We start from the raw sequence: 17,573 nt of genomic DNA, 5'->3' as shown, positions 1-17,573 counted from the left end.
TATTATCACCCATGTTAAGCATAAGGTGTTTTACCTAAAGTAGATAACTGTTTGCTAAACTGAACTGAAGCATAACCAAGGTACACTATTACTGGTATGAGACTAATGGCAAATATGGGACATGAGTTGGCAAAACAGAACGCATTGTGCCCTGCAACTTCAGGCTCTGACTTCTTTCACTGCAAACCTCACACTCTGAGGCCAGCTTAAAGCACTCCTGTGGTCTTCCTCAGTTTTCTACTTGAAAGATTCAACTCAGAACTAATCTTATAGCATACATTTCCAGCCCGAGTAAATGTTTTAAATCCTACGAGCAGCATTAAGATCACCTAAGAACTGATCAGAGAGACAAGTTTTCTCAGTCTCTACTCCTGAATCAGACATGGGGGAATAGGGGAGCAATGTGTGTCTTAATGAGCTCTCTGGGCGATTCTGCTGTACACTGAAGTTTGAGAACCGCTGCACTAGAATACCTTTCGGTACGATAAATACTGTATCCAAGGGACTCCTTGAATGCACTATCCCAGTCCCTCAAGATTATCACACACCTGGGGAAAATACAACCTATTCTTTGACTACCAAGTTAAGTTTTACAATCATTGATAATCATTTTCTTTGGCAGATCTTTTAAATCGTACTTGCAAATTAACTTTCACAATGACTTTTTAGGGTCTCAGTACTTACCCTTTATTATTTAGTGGTGATGTGGGAGACAGGGAAGGACAGGTCCTCTTGGCAGATGGCTCCTCCTCCTCTTCATCAGATGAACTGTCTATGGTTAAGTCAATCACCTCTACTTTCTTATTTTTATTTGAGGACTGGTGGTGAGAAGCCACCTGATGCTCCAATGTGGAGCTCAAGCATCCTGTGTGGGAATGATCAAACACAAGGCCAAAAAAGACCTATGACACCTCTCTTTTTTTCCTCAGTGTGCCCTTATGGATTAGTTTATTAATTATAGTTTAGACTTAAAATATTGCTGGGGTCAGAGAGTAGTAGCTCTGGTCCCCTAAGTTTAAAGATACTATTTATTATTGGTTGTTAAAGGGGCTTTCTTGTTTCGTTTTGTTTTTTTGAAAGACAATTCTGAATTAGGGCAAACAATCAAAACGTATGTCTATTTCAGAATAAAAGCAGCTTGAGGGTAAATACTATATATTACATATGTACCCGGGATACTTAAGAAATGTATCGTAACATTTTTTAAAAGTCATAGTTTCCTTCTGGCAAAAGCATACTAAAAACCAGAAAAATAACATAAATGAGGAAGAAATGTTCATGAATCTTTACCAAATCTCTTAAAAATTTAAAAGCATACCATTTCAAAAGCATGACCTTAGAAATGACTTACTAGATTATGTTGCTTTTAAATTTCAATATCCCAAAATTTTAAAAGCTGGCAACGTGAATTTAAAAGTTCTCTACTACTTCTGAATGTTTAATCAATAATTTCATAAGAGTTACTGAGCTATCCATAAACTGCTATGTTTTTCAGAAATATATACTTTTTTAAAAAAGCTTATTTTATTTTTTTAGTAATCTCTGCACCCGATATGAGGCTCCAACTCATGACCCCAAGATCAAGTGTCACATGGTCTGCTGACTGAGCCAGCCAGGTGCCCCCAGAAATACATGTGTTTTAATACTGAAAAGCAGGGCTATACCACAGCAGGGAGACTGCCCCACCCTTCTGGAAAACCATCAACTCACCATCAACTCCATTGTAAGAGGCAGAGACTTCCTGTACTTCCTTTTTTGATCTCATAGGTGCCCAAGAGCCATCCTCCTTAAACTGTATCTCATCGCAGTCTGTACAGTACTTTAGGATTTCCATAAACAAGCTACAAAAAATACGTGGTCCTCTGAATATCATATTCTAAATGAAAACAGACTAGAAGTATTGCTGTTCAAAAAACATTCAGATCTCCTACATTTGGTAGAAGTATAAACAAGAAAGAAGAAAGGAGAACAGACAATTATTTGTTCTCAAAATTGAGGCCTATTTTAGAGAAATATTACTTAGATTACAGTACCTTATACAAGGTACCTTACATAACCATGAACAACGAGGTTTTCAAAGATTTTCTTTTTTTTTTTTAAAGATTTTATTTATTTATTTGACAGAGAGAGATCACAAGCAGGCAGAGAGGCAGAGAAGGAAGCAGGCTTCCTGCTGAGCAGAGAGCCCGATGCGGGGCTCGATCCCAGGACCCTGCGATCATGACCTGAGCCGAAGGCAGGGGCTTAACCCACTGAGCCACCCAGGCGCCCCTCAAAGATTTTTAAGAATAGGGTAAATAGTCACAGAAAGAGGGAAGAGGCCAAGGAAATAAAATTCTACAATGTGAAAATAAAATTCTGTGTGTGAATGGTACATGAACAGCAGTTATTTCTGAGTGGCGACATCATTTCTCCTTTACATTCTTGTGCATAATCCGAACTGTCCACAGTAAGCATATCTTATTGAAACAATACATACAAAAATAGGTACTGAACGGTACATCTCCTTGAAAAATACCATGCCAATATTAAGAAATGAGATTTGCAAAAAATGTGTGGAAATGTCAAATTCTGAAATGAAACCAATGGATAAAAAATATTAATACTGTACTATCACAATTCTAGAAAAAACAAAAATCAGAAAATACACTACGAAACCCTTTTATTTTCCTAAGTTTTCCCATTTCTCTTTAAATGTGTGTATAGATAACGTTTATGTGTGCGCTGGCTTTTAAAAATAAAGAACAAAAAAAAAATAAAAAAAGAACGATCCCAGTTTATAGAGGTAGGGATCTAAAGCTATGTAATAAAAAGCATTGGTAAAATATTACTTAACTTAGATTTATTAGTGATCACTGTCACTTCTGAACAATTAAACATAAAACATTTAAGTGACACATTTACTTTTTCCCCATGATTGGTCTGCCATCTTTCAAGCTCTAGGTGACACTGTATTGCTAAATGTATCCCCTTTCTAAAGTACAACTTCAGACTCCTGAGTTTTCTCAAATGCTGTAGATAAGCTGCCTTAAGTGTTTTGCTGGCAAGTACAGCAACTACCAAGAAGATCCTTCTTTCCACAATTTATCTTTGTTCAGTGGCAAAAAGGACACAGAAGGAGGCTAGAGGATAAGGGGTACATCTAGACAAACACTCCAACAAGATGTTTAGAAGGACAGATAAAACACAGGAGTGTTAAAAAAAAAAAATCACCACAAAAACCCTGATTGTTGTGATGCTGGAGGCAGACAAGACAAAGACAAGTATTTCAGAGGAAAGAGAAAAACCAAGAAAGCTGCTATTCGGCACGCTGATCAGTTTTAGTAGCCCTTATGATGGGGGAACAGGTATAATACCACGAGAAACATCTGCAAAAACAGGTTAACTTCCACTAAGAAGCTCAATTTGGATGAGCTTAAGTTAGCTAGAGTTTCTCTCAGTGCTTTCACTCTTTCTCTGACATGGTCTGCATGACTAGGGGTAGATGGATTCATGTGAGGAACAGGTATAACCATACCCTGCTCAGAACCACTGGTACTTTAAATGGTGAAAGTCGGGAGACAAAAGATGGTAAAGCGTGCGCTCCCCAAACATTGACTTAGAAAGGAAAAATGCTCACAGGATTACTTACTTTAAAAATAACTGATTTCTAGAATCAGGAAAATCCTAAAATATATTACTCAGAAAACACTACCTACAGAATTTCCATCCTAAACCTGACGAAGACAAATTCAAATAATAGACGGTCATGTCACAGTATAAGGAAACACAATAAATGGACATACCCATCAATGATAAGGTGCTCATACGGGGCCTTCTTATCACAGACAGGACAAACCCAGGTTGGTTTTTTCTCATTCATCTGAATATAGAGAGTTGCATCAAAACACTGCAGATGAGAACATGTCAGGGCCCGGCATGGAATTGTCAGCCGCATTTTACCAAGCTTTAAAAGAGGGAGACAAAAGTAAATATGAGACAACTGTTATTAAATTTAAGTTTTGATAAAAATCTCCTGAAACACAATGCGTATGTATTCTGACTTAAAGCATACTATGGTTACTTTTCATCAATTTGGAAGAACGTTAAACACATTTTTCTATGAACCCTACCTGTTAAAAAAAAAAAAAAAACCTACCTGTTAAAAAAAACAGTATTTCTTTAGATATTAAAAACAGTGACTATGGAAAGTCTACAGAAAGGGTTATTCCCTCCTCCCTCACCAAAGCTCACACACAGATCAGCTTTTGGGGGGAAAGAACCATGAACTCCTTAAAATAATATGCAAAATTCTGCAAGTTTGTGTATTTCCCCAGAGAGAGCACTCTCACCAAATTCTTTTTTTTTTCCTAAGATTTTTAAAAGTTTATTCACTTGAGAGTAAGGGGAGAGTGCCAAAGGGAGAGGGAGAAGCAGGCTCCTTGCTCAGCAGGGAGTTCAACGCAGGGCTCGATCCCAGGATCCCAGGAACTTGGCCTAAGCCAAAGGCAGATGCTTAACTGACTGAGCCTCCCAGGCGCCCCAGTAAATTCTGAGTAGTCTCCGATCCAAAAAAGTTAAGAACCACTTTACTAGGCATTTGGGAAATGGAAAAAGAATGTCTTATTAAATACTGGGGGATACAGATATAAAGTTATCCAACCTGATCTCTGAATGGGGTAGTTCACATGTGAAAACGGCACGAAGGGCAAGCACTCCCCAGGATGCCAAATGGCAGCTCTGAGAAGGAAGTCAAGAGCGTGCACTCTGTACTTCCTCCCTCACTGGGCACTAGCACAGATAATTCAACAAACATCCATAGACCTCCACCATCTCCACCATGTTATGAGACTTTCTCTTCTTGCCTTGCAAATGTTGCTTAAGCTGAGGTATTTAACTTAAATAGAGTCTGTTCTATGAAAAATGAAACCAACTTCATCCGGTCCCTGAGCCGCTGGCTTGGGCCCAGGCACAGACACTGCCCTGAGAGCTGTCGCATCACAGCTCATTCCTTGGAGGCCACTACACAGAGCACACCTGGGTTACCACTGTGGGGCCCCCCGGAGGCAACAATGACCATACAGTAGAAAAGTTATCTACTTTCAATAACCACACTGTCTGCTAACTAGAATTTCCCACATACTTGCAAGCTTGAAAAACATAAAGGCTTGAAAAGGATAGAGGTTAAATGAGGAAAGAAAGAGGAAAAGGATTTTGGCTTAGAAGAATTTCAGGGAAATGTGCAATTTCCTAGGAAGTCTACCAAGGAAATTAACTGTCATCTGTGGCCCTAAATTATTGTTCTGGTACCAATGATTTACTGTGCCACTAGGAAAAGCACTTAACCTTTCTGGGCCTCTTTTTCTATCTCCAAAGTAACACTGTTTCCTCCTTACTTCAACAGGATGTAATGATGAAGAACAAAACAGGCCCAGTCTGTGCTATAAGCTGATGCGAAGAGAGCAGTGCCAGCTCATAGTGTCAGAGGGATGGACAGGAGAGATACAGAGCAATCAGACAGCTCCCTTCTCTGTGTGTGTGCCTAACTCCACCCTGTGCGTGATTATGCACTACTTATGTATGTGTCCCCTCCTACGAGAAATACATCAGGCTCAATTCCTTATCCCTCGCACTTGGAAATGTATGTGCTATACAGCAGGAAGATGGTCATGTGTGTGGACTAAGGCTTTGGCTCTGCTTCACTGAGCAGCTCCACAAGGGACCACTCATGGAGCGTGTGGGTGCTGCATAAAGTTACAAGGCAGGCCAGAAAATGAATTCTGGAGTTTTCTACCTAGATTTGAATCCTGGCCCCACTACTTACTGTGGGAATCCTGCATCTCATTTAGTCTCCCTGAGTCTCAGCTTTGTAAAATGGAGATAAAAATACCATCTACATCATAAGATTGTGGGATTTAAATTATGTTATGTTGTACTATGCTATGTTAAATTATGTTATGCGGGAACACCTGGGTCGCTCAGTTTTTAAGCGTCTGTCTTTGGCTCAGGTCATGATCCTGGGGATCTGGGAGCAAGACCCACATCGTGCTCTCTGCTTGGCAGGAAGACTGCTTCTCTCTCTCTCACTCCCCCTGTTTGTGTTCCCTTTCTCGCTGTCTCTCTGTCAATTAAATGAATGACATTTTTAAAAATAAATAAATAAATAAATAAATAAAGTTAGTTATATGTTATGCTATGCTAAATTATGTGTCTGGCATTTAGTAAGTGCTCAATACATGTCACCCATTATAATTAAAGTACAGAAACATTATCTGCTTCAAATCACTTTGTAAGCTAATGGGAGACACACCGTATTTCAGCTCAGTTGTTCTTCCATTCTATCCACATGTAAGATTAAACAACTCTTTACTCCCCTCTACTCTTCTACTACTCAATTTTTATGATTTGATTTATACAAGCACTTGATGAAAATGCAAAAAAGAACCAACTAGTTCTTATAACATAAGAATCATGTATTTACTGTTAGCCAAGACATGTTGCATTAGTCCAGAAACATTTTCCAAATAAAGATCTGCTTGGTGGTGCCAAATTAAATTTTTATATCTTAAAGCAGACCTTAACTTAACTGTGAAGTACAAATTGCTACTGAGCAGGTATTTTTCCTAATGCTTAAATACTAAGTAGAGAAACCGCAGACTGGAAAATCCTAGACAAATACAGTAATTGTAGACAAAGCCTACATATCGCAGAATTAGTAGACCACTTTGGATAGTTTATGAAGACCGTGCACACAAAGGTAAGACATAAAGTCGGTTTCAGAATCCAAGTCACAGGCCACAGAACTTACACTCCGAAAAGCAGTTATTCTCTAAACAATCATCTCACAGACATTCCTCCCTCTAATCCTCCCTTGTCAGCTCATCTTTTTGGTGAGAGAGCTACTCTCAAGCCCTTATGATCAGCCACACTGACAAATTTACCCAGAGTCTTTAATGAACACTGCTACGTGAAGGATGCAGGAAAGACATTTACAAATGGGTGAAGAAAGGAAAAGTTCACTTTCAAATGGACTGCTGATTAGCTGTCAGAAATGCTTTGCTTCAAAGAATCACTAAGTGTTATGTAATAATACTCCTCATAGTTCTTTTTTTTTTTTAAATATTTTATTTATTTGATAGAGAGAAATCACAAGTAGGCAGAGAGGCAGGCAGAGAGAGAGGAGGAAGCAGGCTTCCTGCGGAGCAGAGAGACAGATGCGGAGTTCGATCCCAGGACCCTGGGATCATGACCTGAGCCGAAGGCAGAAGCTTTAACCCACTGAGCCACCCAGGCGCCCACACTCCTCATAGTTCTGATTGTAAAAACAATCTCTAAATCCTAAATACTTATCTACAAATGGAAACGGATTTCTCCAACATGGTATCAGGAGAAAAGCAGAGTTCTAAACAACATCTTCATCTTATAATCATTATCATGCCCCTCTTCCTTTTCAGGATATGTGGTTATTTACATCATTTGCAAATAAACACTCTGAAGTCAGCCCCTAAACAAGTCTTCCAATGCCACTAACCTTACTGTAACATATAACAGTACTATTTGGTAACTGAGCATGCTGCAGGAGAAAAATACCCTACCTAGATATATTTATAGCTTATAACAAAAGGACCTTTAAAAATCAATAATAAGTATTTTTTCCTCATAAAAAGGAATAGTAATAACAATAATTTCACTTCATTATCATCAATATTTCATAAATTAATTTCCAAGGAATTTTTTTTCTTCTATCAATTCCAAGTCATTTTTATTGAAATTCATAGGTCTGATCTGAGGAATAAATATCTCTCAAAGTAGGTTCTCAAACATTCTCCCAGCTGTATATATTTTTTAAAGATTTATTTATTAAAAAAAAAAAAGATTTATTTATTTTAGAGAGAGAGTGCACAAGCGGGGGTGGGGGGAAGAGGAGGAATCCCAAGCAGACTCCCCACTGAGCATGAAGCCAGATGCAGGGAGGATGCAGGGACGTGGGGCTCGATCTCACAACCCTGAGATCATGACCTGAGCCGAAACCAAGAGCCGGACACTCAACCAACTGAGTCATACAGGCGATCCTCTTCCAGCTGTATTTTTAATAAATCAGAACTAAAAAAATTCCCAAAGAGCAAAAACATTTCTAATTATTTTCATTGCCTTTAGCTAAATGGCACACAAACAACAGAAACTCATTTATTTTGAGCTGTGTGTATCAAAACAAGGGCAATTCAAATGCACAGTCAGACATCATATTTACATATTTCACAGGGAACAAATCTCTTTTATTATTCTATAAATTTGATGTATAGATGAGTTGTCATCACCAAGTTTTACTTTTTAGAATAAAAACATACCTAAAATATATTGCCTAGATTCCAGAATAATTGTAAAGGGATTTTCCCTTTAGCCAAACAGAAATCTATAAAAGTATTATAATTATGGATTATATGTATTTAGAGTTGTTTTTTTCTGTGATCTGAATTTTAAAAGCAGATGGCTGTTGCAACTAAAAAGGGAGGAAACAGGCAATATGGTAAGAAAATTAAAGATGGCCCACTTAATTAAGAGGTGTGAGAGGCAAAACATGATTAACATTTTCTGATAAAGATCACCTGAACTATGAAGTTCAAAACTAGTTCTAGAAGTAAAAACATCAAGATTTGTATTACAGTGCTTATCTATATGAATAAATGCTTCATCTAATGATACAAACATCACATATATTAGAACAACTGTAAATGCTTTTAAAAGGAGATTCAAGAAAAACAAGACTTCCTCCTGTGATTATGGAAAATGAAACTTTTGTACTTTTCTAAACTTCTCAGTCTCTGAACTGTACTGTATAATGGAATGGGATGGCAAGAAACCACACGGAGGAGGAAAATACATAAATAGGGGCTTGAAGGAAGGGGTAGAAGCAGCAGGGTTTTTTGTTTTTTTTTTAAATCTTTATTTTCTTTCTATCTTCCACTTATTTGGTCTGTGAGCTGTTACCCTGAATGTTAAAAAAATGTCAGTTTCCTTTGCACCATAAACTGTACAACATTTATCTGGTGGCGGCCTGGGTTATGTGTCTGCCTTTAGCTCAGGTCATCATCTCAGGGTCCTGGAATTGAGTCATGCATCAAGCTCCCTGCTCGGTGGGGAGCCTGCTTCTCCCTCTGCTTGTACACTCACAAAAACAAATAATATTTCTTAAAAACAAAAACAAAAAAAAACCCATTTATCTGGTTACTTAAGAACTTTCTGTGTGACTCCGCAGTTTGTATATTTTTATTGTGGTAAAAAAACATGTAACATTAAATTTACCACCTTACCCATTTTTAAGCATGCAGTTCAGTAGTGTTAAGTATATTCACGTTATTGTGTAAGAGATTTCTCAAGCTTTTTCATCTTGTAACACTGAAACTCCGTACCATAACACTAATTCCTCCTCCTCTCAGTCCTTGGTAACCACCTTTTATTTTCTGTTTCTATGATTCTGACTGCTTTAGACACTTCTTATGAGTAGAACTGTAGTGTTTATGTTTTTGTGACTGGCTGATCTGCTCATCAGAACGATTTAAAGGTTCATCCGTGTTGTAGCGTATGACAGGGTTTTCTTTTTAAATGGCACATAGTACTCCACTGTTAATGTATTTACCACATTTTCTTGTATCCTTTCATCACTCAATATACATCTGGGCTGTTTCTATCTCTTGGCTATTATGAATGTTGTAATGAAATGCCTGTGCAAATTTTCTCTTTGAGATCCTGCTTTGAATTCTTTTGGATATATACCCAACAGAGAAATTGCTGGATCATATGGTAAACCTATTTTTACTTTCTTAGAGAAACTTCCACACTGGTTTTCACAATGGCTACAGCATTTTATATCCTCACCAACGGGGGAGCGGGATATAAAATAAGGGTTCCAGTGTCTCTGCATCCTCACCAACACTTGGGATCTTCTGTTCTTTTGATAGTGGCCATCTTGACAGGTCTGAAGTGATAACCCATGCTGCTTTGATTTGCATTTCCTTAGTGATTAGCAATGCAGAACATCCTTCCATGTTTTTTGGAAACTTGTAAATCTTCTTTGGAAAAACGTCTACTTAAGTCCTCTGCCCATGTTTTAATCAGGTTGTTTATTATCGTTGTTGAGTTGAAGAAGTTTCTTATGTTGTAAATACCTTATCAGATATCTGATTTGCAACTATCATCTTCTAAGCCATAGGTTGTCTTTTCACTCTCATTTATTTTATTTTATTTTTTTTTGACATGCAGAAGTTTTTAAGTTTGGTCTAGTCCACTTGTCCGTTTTTGCTTTTGTGCGAATGCTTTTGGTGTTATGTCCAATAAGTCACTGTGAAATTCAATGAAGCTATCCCCCTACATTTTCTTCTAGGAGTTTAAAATTTTAAGGGTTTACGTTTTAGGTCTTTAATTCATTTTGAGTTCTCTTTTGCATGTGGTATAAAGTAAGGGCGCAAATTCCTTTTTTGCATGTGGATATCTAGTTCTTCTCAGCACCATTTGTTGAAGAGGCTGTTTTACCCCTTGTGTAGTCCCAGCACACTTGTTGAAATGTAACTTGGCCCATAAATGCAAGAGTTTGTTTCTAGGTTCTCCATACTGTTCCATTAGTCTACATTTTTCTTTTTTTTTTTTAAGATTTTATTTATTTGACAGAGAGAGAGATTGATCACAAGTAGGCAGAGAGGCAGGCAGAGAGAGAGGGGGAAGCAGGCACCCCGCTGAGTAGAGAGCCCTATGCGGGGCTTGATCCCAGGACTCTGGGATCATGACCTGAGCCAAGGCAAAGGCTTAACCCACTGAGCCAGTCAGGTGCCCCCTACATTATCTATCTTTATGTCCATTATCACACCACCTTAATTACTGCTGCTGTGTAGTATGTTTTGAAATCTGGGAATGTGAGGGCTCAAACTTGCTCTTTAAAATATTGCTTTTGGCTCTATGGGGTCCTTTGAGATTCCACAGTAATTTTAGGACTCTTCTCTATTTCTGCAAAATAAAAAATGTCACTGGGATTGTGATAGGGATTGCACTGAATCTTTAAATCACTTTGGGTAGTATAGATATTTTAATAATATTGAGCCTCCCAATCCATGAACCTGAGATGTCGTTCCATTATTTATGTCTTTAATTCTTTCAGCAATGTTTTACAGTTTTCAGTGTGCAAATCTTTTGTTTCCTTGGCTAAGGTTGTTCCCAAGTATTTTATTCTTTTGATGCTATTGTAAATGGGACTGTTTTCTTCATTTCCATTCTGGATTTTTCATTGTTAATGTTTAGAAACACAACTAAATTTGTATTTTGATTTTGTATCCTGCAACTCTATTTTGTTTTTTTGTGGAATCTGTAGGGTTTTCTACATAAAAGATCATGCCATCTACAAACAGAGATCATTGTACTTCCTTTCCAATTTGTATGTCTTATTTCTTTTTCTTGCATAACTGCTCTGGCCAGAATTTCTAGTACTATGTGGAATAGCAGTGGTGAGGGTGGGCACTCTTGTCTCCTTGAGTATGTCTGCTGTCAGCTTTTTCTATATGGCTTTTATTATGATGCTGAAGCTTCCTTCTACTCCTAGTGAGTTGAGAGTTTTCATGATGGAAGAGTACTGAACTTTGCAAAATGCTTTTCCTGCATCCACTAAGACAATCATGTGGGGTTTGTCCTTCGTTTTGTTAATGTGGTATTATTACATTGATTTTAAAAAAAAAATATTTTATTTATTTGAGAAAGAGTATGTGTGTGTGTGAACAGTGGGGAGGGACCCAGGGAGAGGGAGAAGTAGACTCCCCGGTGAGCAGGGAGCTTGCCATGGGGCTCAATCCCAGGACCTGGAGATCATGACCTGAGCCCAGAGCAGATGCTTAACCATCCAGCTGCCCCACACTGATTGACTTTTTGTATGCTAAACCATCTTTATATTCCAGCTACAAATCCCACTTGGTCATGATGTGTGATTTTTTTTTAGTTGTTTGGTTTTGTCTTATTTGGGGATCAGGATGATGCTGGCTTCAGAGAATGAATTTTAGAGTATTCCCTGCTCTTCAATTCTTTGGAAGAGTTTGAGATGATTGGTGTTATATATACTTTAACTTTTAAGTTATCCAGTTTGTTGGCATATAACTGTTTATAGTAGTCTCTTATAATCTTTTATATTTCTGTTTTATCAGTTCATCAGTTGTAGTATCTTCTCTTTCATTTCTAATTTTAGCTATTGGAGTCTCCCTTCTTTTTTCTTACTCTAGCTGAAGGTTTATCAATCTTGTTGATCTTTTTGAAAAACTAACTCTTGGTCTCATTGTTTTTTCCTATTGTTTTTATATTCTCTGTTTCATTTATCTCTGTGTTAATCTTTGTTATTTCCTTCCTTCTGCTGACTTTGGGTTTAGTTTCTTTTTCTTTTTCTAGAATCTTGAGGCGTAACATTAGGTTGTTGATTTGAGATCTTTCTTTTTTAATGTAAGTATTAACTGCTATAAACTTCCCTCTTCCTACTGCTTTTGCTGCATCCCGTAAGTTATGCTGATAGTGTTTTTTTTGTTCTGTTTTTTATTTGTCTCCATTTTTAAATTCCTTGTGATAACTTCTTTGGCTGTTTAAGAGTCTTTTGTTTAATTTCCACCTATTTGTGGATTTTCCTGTTTTCCTTCTGCTGTTGACTTCTAGTTTCATCCCACTGTGGTCAGAGAAGATATTTTGTATGACTTAAACTTGTTAAGGCTTGTCTTGTGGTCTATACTGAAAAATGTTCCATGTGCACTTGAGAAGAATGTGTAATCTGCTGTTGTACAGAGTGTTTTTTATACACACACACACACACACACACACACACACGGTGAATTAGTTAGTCTATAGTGTTTAAGCCCTCTGCTTCTTTAGTGAATTTCTGTCTGGTTATTCTATTCATAACTGAAAGTGGGATATCAAGTCTTCTACTATTACTGTATTGCTTTCTATTTCTCCTTCAGTTCTGCCAATGATTGCATCATGTATTTGGGAAAGAATTTTAATAACAACATTAAAAAGGCTAGAATAAAATATTTTTCTTAAGAAAAAGATTGGCTATTATAAGGAATAAAAAGATAGAAGGATATATACAAAATGATAGTATTGGGGGGATTTTATTCACTCTATTGTATTTCTATAATTTTATAAAAGCCTGATAAAAAAATAGGGATTCCCTTAGCAGTACTATAAAACAAAAAGTTTTTTTTTTAATTTTTGTTTTTTTTAAAGATTTTATTTATTTATTTGACAGAGAGTGATCACAAGTAGGCAGAGAGGCAGGCAGAGAGAGAGAGAAAGAGGAGGAAGTAGGCTCCCTGCTGAGCAGAGAGCCTGATGTGGGACTCGATCCCAGGACCCTGAGATCATGACCTGAGCCGAAGGCAGCAGCTTAACCCACTGAGCCACCCAGGCGCCCCAAAAGGTTTTTTTTAAGAGCTACATCAAATATAGTACTATAAACTAATTTGTGAACTAAAGACTTTTTCATCTTGTGTTTGAGATTTTTTAAGTTATAAAAGACTAAGATGTAGGATAAATAAAATTTAGTTTCTGTTTAAATTTATTTAAGAATACAGTAACTTCATCTTCATCTTAGATTAGGAAGATTTCAATATTAAAGACTTTCAATATCAGGCCTGCCTGAATAATCCAGGCTAATCAGGAAACACCTGTGTCCTCTTATTCTTTATACTTTCTCCCCAATTTAGATATGATTAATTTGATTAATTATAGAACAAAAGGTAATTAAAGTGTCAAAGTAATTTACTCCTACCTTTTCACATATTTTTGTATGAAAGCCACATTCAGTTACCATTCCTACAACTGGTGGACTTAACACCATGCTGGTTAAGAAATAAATATTAACAACACGTTTTTTGGGAAAACTTTTCACTACAAGTTTAATCATTTGGTATGTTTTTGGACCTTATATTCATTTTGTACAAACAATTGATTTTGACCTCTTTTTCTGGTTTAAAAATATTTCTAGGTTATTTTTATCAGCATAACCAATTGAGTTATTCAGGCTAAATAGAACAGTTTTTAATTAGTGGATTCTTACAACGTAGTCATTGTTGGCAAAATGGTTAAACTGAATGTGTGGGTAAATCATGGCTAGATTTCTATTCAAAAGGATACTATTTTTAAAAATTCAATTTTAATAAATATACCAAAATAATACCCATTCCTTATTTGAAGAATTTACACTTTGAGTGTGAGAGATAATCATTGATCATAAGCAATATTTAAACACAGCTTACTAAGAGTAGGACATTTTTACAGACTTAAAAATTTGGTTAGATTCCAAATCCTATGACTAATTAATAATAATGTCTTTCTACTTTTCAGAAACTATGACAAAGGTGGGCGTATTTCAAAAGTAAACATCATTTGCAAATACTAGAAATACTTCATAAAAGGGGAAAAATATATGTTGAATCTTTTGGAAAGCAAGTATTAGTTAACACTTACTGGACATAGTAGAGAAACCCTTAGGCTGGTTGTAGCAATTTCACTGTCTGGATCCGCGGTCAATTTCTCTTTAACTGACATTCATTGAAGAGAAAACACACAAACAGAACATGTTTATTAAAGATACATCACTGATGCAACATGAAAAAGAACAAGGAACTTAAAATGAGTAACCACTTAAAAAAATGAACTAAAAAATAATCTGTTTAATTCTTTCCAATTAACTAAATGTAAAGATAAAAATAATTACATGGTTTATAATTTCTATCATAAGCAAAAGAAAAACAACCATATATCTATAGACTGACTAAATTTCCTGTAAGTTTCCTATTTCTCATTCATGGAACAAAAACTGCATTGTAGTAACATAAAGGAAATTTCTACAGTAAGCTGACAACTAATAGCAGAAACTTTTCCATTTATAAACCCTAAGAAACGGATAAAGTTTTTCTTTCTTTTAAACTATTACCAATATTTTTCATGCCAATATTATTTTTAAAGAAATCAATCAATAGGGCCTATACAACATAATTTATAAGTTTTTTCAAACCTCAGATAAAAAAAATATATTATTACATTTTAAATGTTAATATATTAGTTCTATTTTTCTATGCTATTTTTAAATTATGAAAATACATTAATTTTATTTTCAAATTATGAAAAAAGTTCAATGCTTTTTCCCCATATACTTGAATTTTATATTTATTTATCCATAAACTAATTATGCTATCTTAGACAAGTCAATCCTCCTCTGACCTTAATTTTGCTTCTAGCAAAATAAGAACCCACATTAGATAATCTCTAAGCCTTTTTAGCTCAAACCTCCTGTGGTTCTTAAGAGTGGAGGCATTAGTAATGTTACTTTGTCAGTCTCATATAACAAGGAACTGTATCCTTTCTGGAATCCCGAGGCATATGTTACTTCTGAAAACCTCAAACACTGAAGTGAGACTGGAAATGCCTAAATGCAATACTCCAATCATTTTAGAAACTGTCCCACACTGCCTTTGATGTCTGTGTAAGGTGGGGCCCAAGCACAGTGGCTGTGTACGTAGTCAGTCAATCACAGAATTTCAGAGTGGTGGCAGAGAGAGTTAATATTATATATATTATATACAGAATTAAGAAAACGGGGAGCAGAAAAGTACTCAGATAAGGAAGAATGATTTCAGAGTAGATGTCCATTGTGCTGAGGATTAAGAGTCCTACCTTTATTAAACAAAGCTATCATTATAATCTGAATTTTTTTGAGGTCCACATTTTACTTATTTTTTGAAGTTTTATCTATTGAAATAATTTTCCAATGTGGGGCTCAAACTCACAACCCTGAGATCAAGAGTTGCATGCTCTTCTTGTGACTAAGCCAGCCAGGTGCCCCAAGATGTTCCACGCTTTAGATATTCTGTCTCCATAAATTAGTGAATCTCAACCATGATATACATCAGAACTACCTACAGTGTCTTCTAACTTATATTGCCCACTGAACTGGAGTAGGGAAAAGGGACACCAATGGGTTGTTTTAAAAAGCTCCAGAAGTGACTCTGATGCCAGAGTAAAAAGTCATTTTCATTTAGCCCAGAGATTCCAAATATTTGAAATCTCTAGAACTCATAGGCTGTCTCTCGCAGCTGAAAAGGCATAAAAACCCTGAGTTTAAGTGTGGAAAATATAGTTACCACATCCCTCATGCTATACAATATCATGTGTAAATTATAGAAAGTACACCTGTCTCATTACAGACCCAATCTTCGTCAATCCTTTCTTATAAAGATACATTTAACAAATAGTATCTTTTAAAGGTAAAAAATAATCGCCATACAATATAAACATTTAAACAGAACTATAATGTGATTACTGAACATCTGCATGCCTTCATCACCCTAGACACAAAAATGGGAACAGTTCAAATTTTATATAGATAAACTTCCATCTAAATGAAGCAATACCACAGACCATAGTATCAATACTTTGCAAAACAAAGTTCAGTGGTTAGTACTTCCCAGAGAAATTGAAACAGAAGAGGCAACAGGATCTAGAATCAGCCTAACTTAGAATCCAGATGTTAGCCAAGTCACAGGAGTAAAAGTACCTGATAGGAATGCTCTAAGGATTATACATATAAAATGCTTTAAAATAACCCAATATTATAGTCAATAAATATTAGCTACTGCTACTTAAAATGATTTGTACATTTTCTCTCAGAGATGGCAACATTTTCGCAAATTATTTTAGAAAGTTGCCACTTTCTATTAAAAAAAAAAAGCTTTGTCTTTTCCTTCTGCATTATAGGCTCAATCTTAAGTCAATCCTATCATGTAAAGATACTTTTAAAGATCCTACTAGGATCTTGATTGGATTTAATTTAATCTATAGGTCAATTTGGAGAGAAATGACATCTCTCCGGTAACAATATTAAGTGTTCTGCTCTATTAACAAGATATATCTCCCCATTATTATTCAAGCTTTATTGTAATTCCTCTTAGCATTGTTCTGAAGTTCTCATCATATACATATTACACAAGTTTTGTGGGACATATCCCTAAGTCTTTCATATTTCTGGATATTACAGTAAATTCTTTGTTTTTTGAATTTCACTTTCTAGTTGTTCGGTGCTAACAGAAATACAACTGATATTTATAAATTAACTGTGTATTCTGCAACTTGCTAAATTCATGTATTAGCTCCAGTAGCCTTTTTTTTAAAAAAAGATTTTATTTATTTGTCAGCTATAGAGAGAGAGAAAGCACAAGCAAGGAGAGCAGCACGCAGAGGGAGAAGCAGACTCCTGCTGAGCCAGGAGCCTGATGGGGGACTTAATCCCAGAACTCTAGGATCACAGCCTGAGCCACCAGGCATCTGCACTCTAGTAGCTTTTTAATATTCTTCATGTTTTTTTCTACACAGACAATGAAATCATCTTTGAACAAAGACAGTAATTATTTATGCATTTCTTTTTTTTTTTTTTAAGATTTTATTTATTTGTCAGAGAGAGAGCGAGCGAGAGCGAGCACAGGCAGACAGAGTGGAAGGCAGAGTCAGAGGGAGAAGCAGGCTCCCTGCGGAGCAAGGAGCCCGATGTGGGACTCGATCCCGGACGCTGGGATCAT

At 36.3% G+C, this 17,573-nt stretch overlaps 1 protein-coding gene across 1 annotated transcript in view; it reads right to left on the bottom strand.

The window, feature by feature from the left end:
* PIAS1 (protein inhibitor of activated STAT 1) overlaps nt 1-17,573 on the bottom strand; it is a 124,262-nt gene that overhangs the window by 10,687 nt on the left and 96,002 nt on the right. The window contains exons 8-11 of the mRNA XM_059372352.1: nt 14,467-14,540; nt 3,786-3,946; nt 1,711-1,841; nt 685-865 (exon numbers count right to left, since the gene is read on the bottom strand). Of these exons, the coding sequence (XP_059228335.1) occupies nt 685-865; nt 1,711-1,841; nt 3,786-3,946; nt 14,467-14,540 (547 nt within the window). The remainder of the gene's footprint in view (nt 1-684; nt 866-1,710; nt 1,842-3,785; nt 3,947-14,466; nt 14,541-17,573) is intronic.

This window comes from Mustela nigripes, chromosome 13 (genome assembly GCF_022355385.1).
Source record: "Mustela nigripes isolate SB6536 chromosome 13, MUSNIG.SB6536, whole genome shotgun sequence".
In the NCBI taxonomy this organism is placed as follows: domain Eukaryota; kingdom Metazoa; phylum Chordata; class Mammalia; order Carnivora; family Mustelidae; genus Mustela; species Mustela nigripes.
The sequence above is the reverse complement of the archived record's forward strand: the minus strand, read 5'-3'. Positions and strand labels throughout refer to the sequence as shown.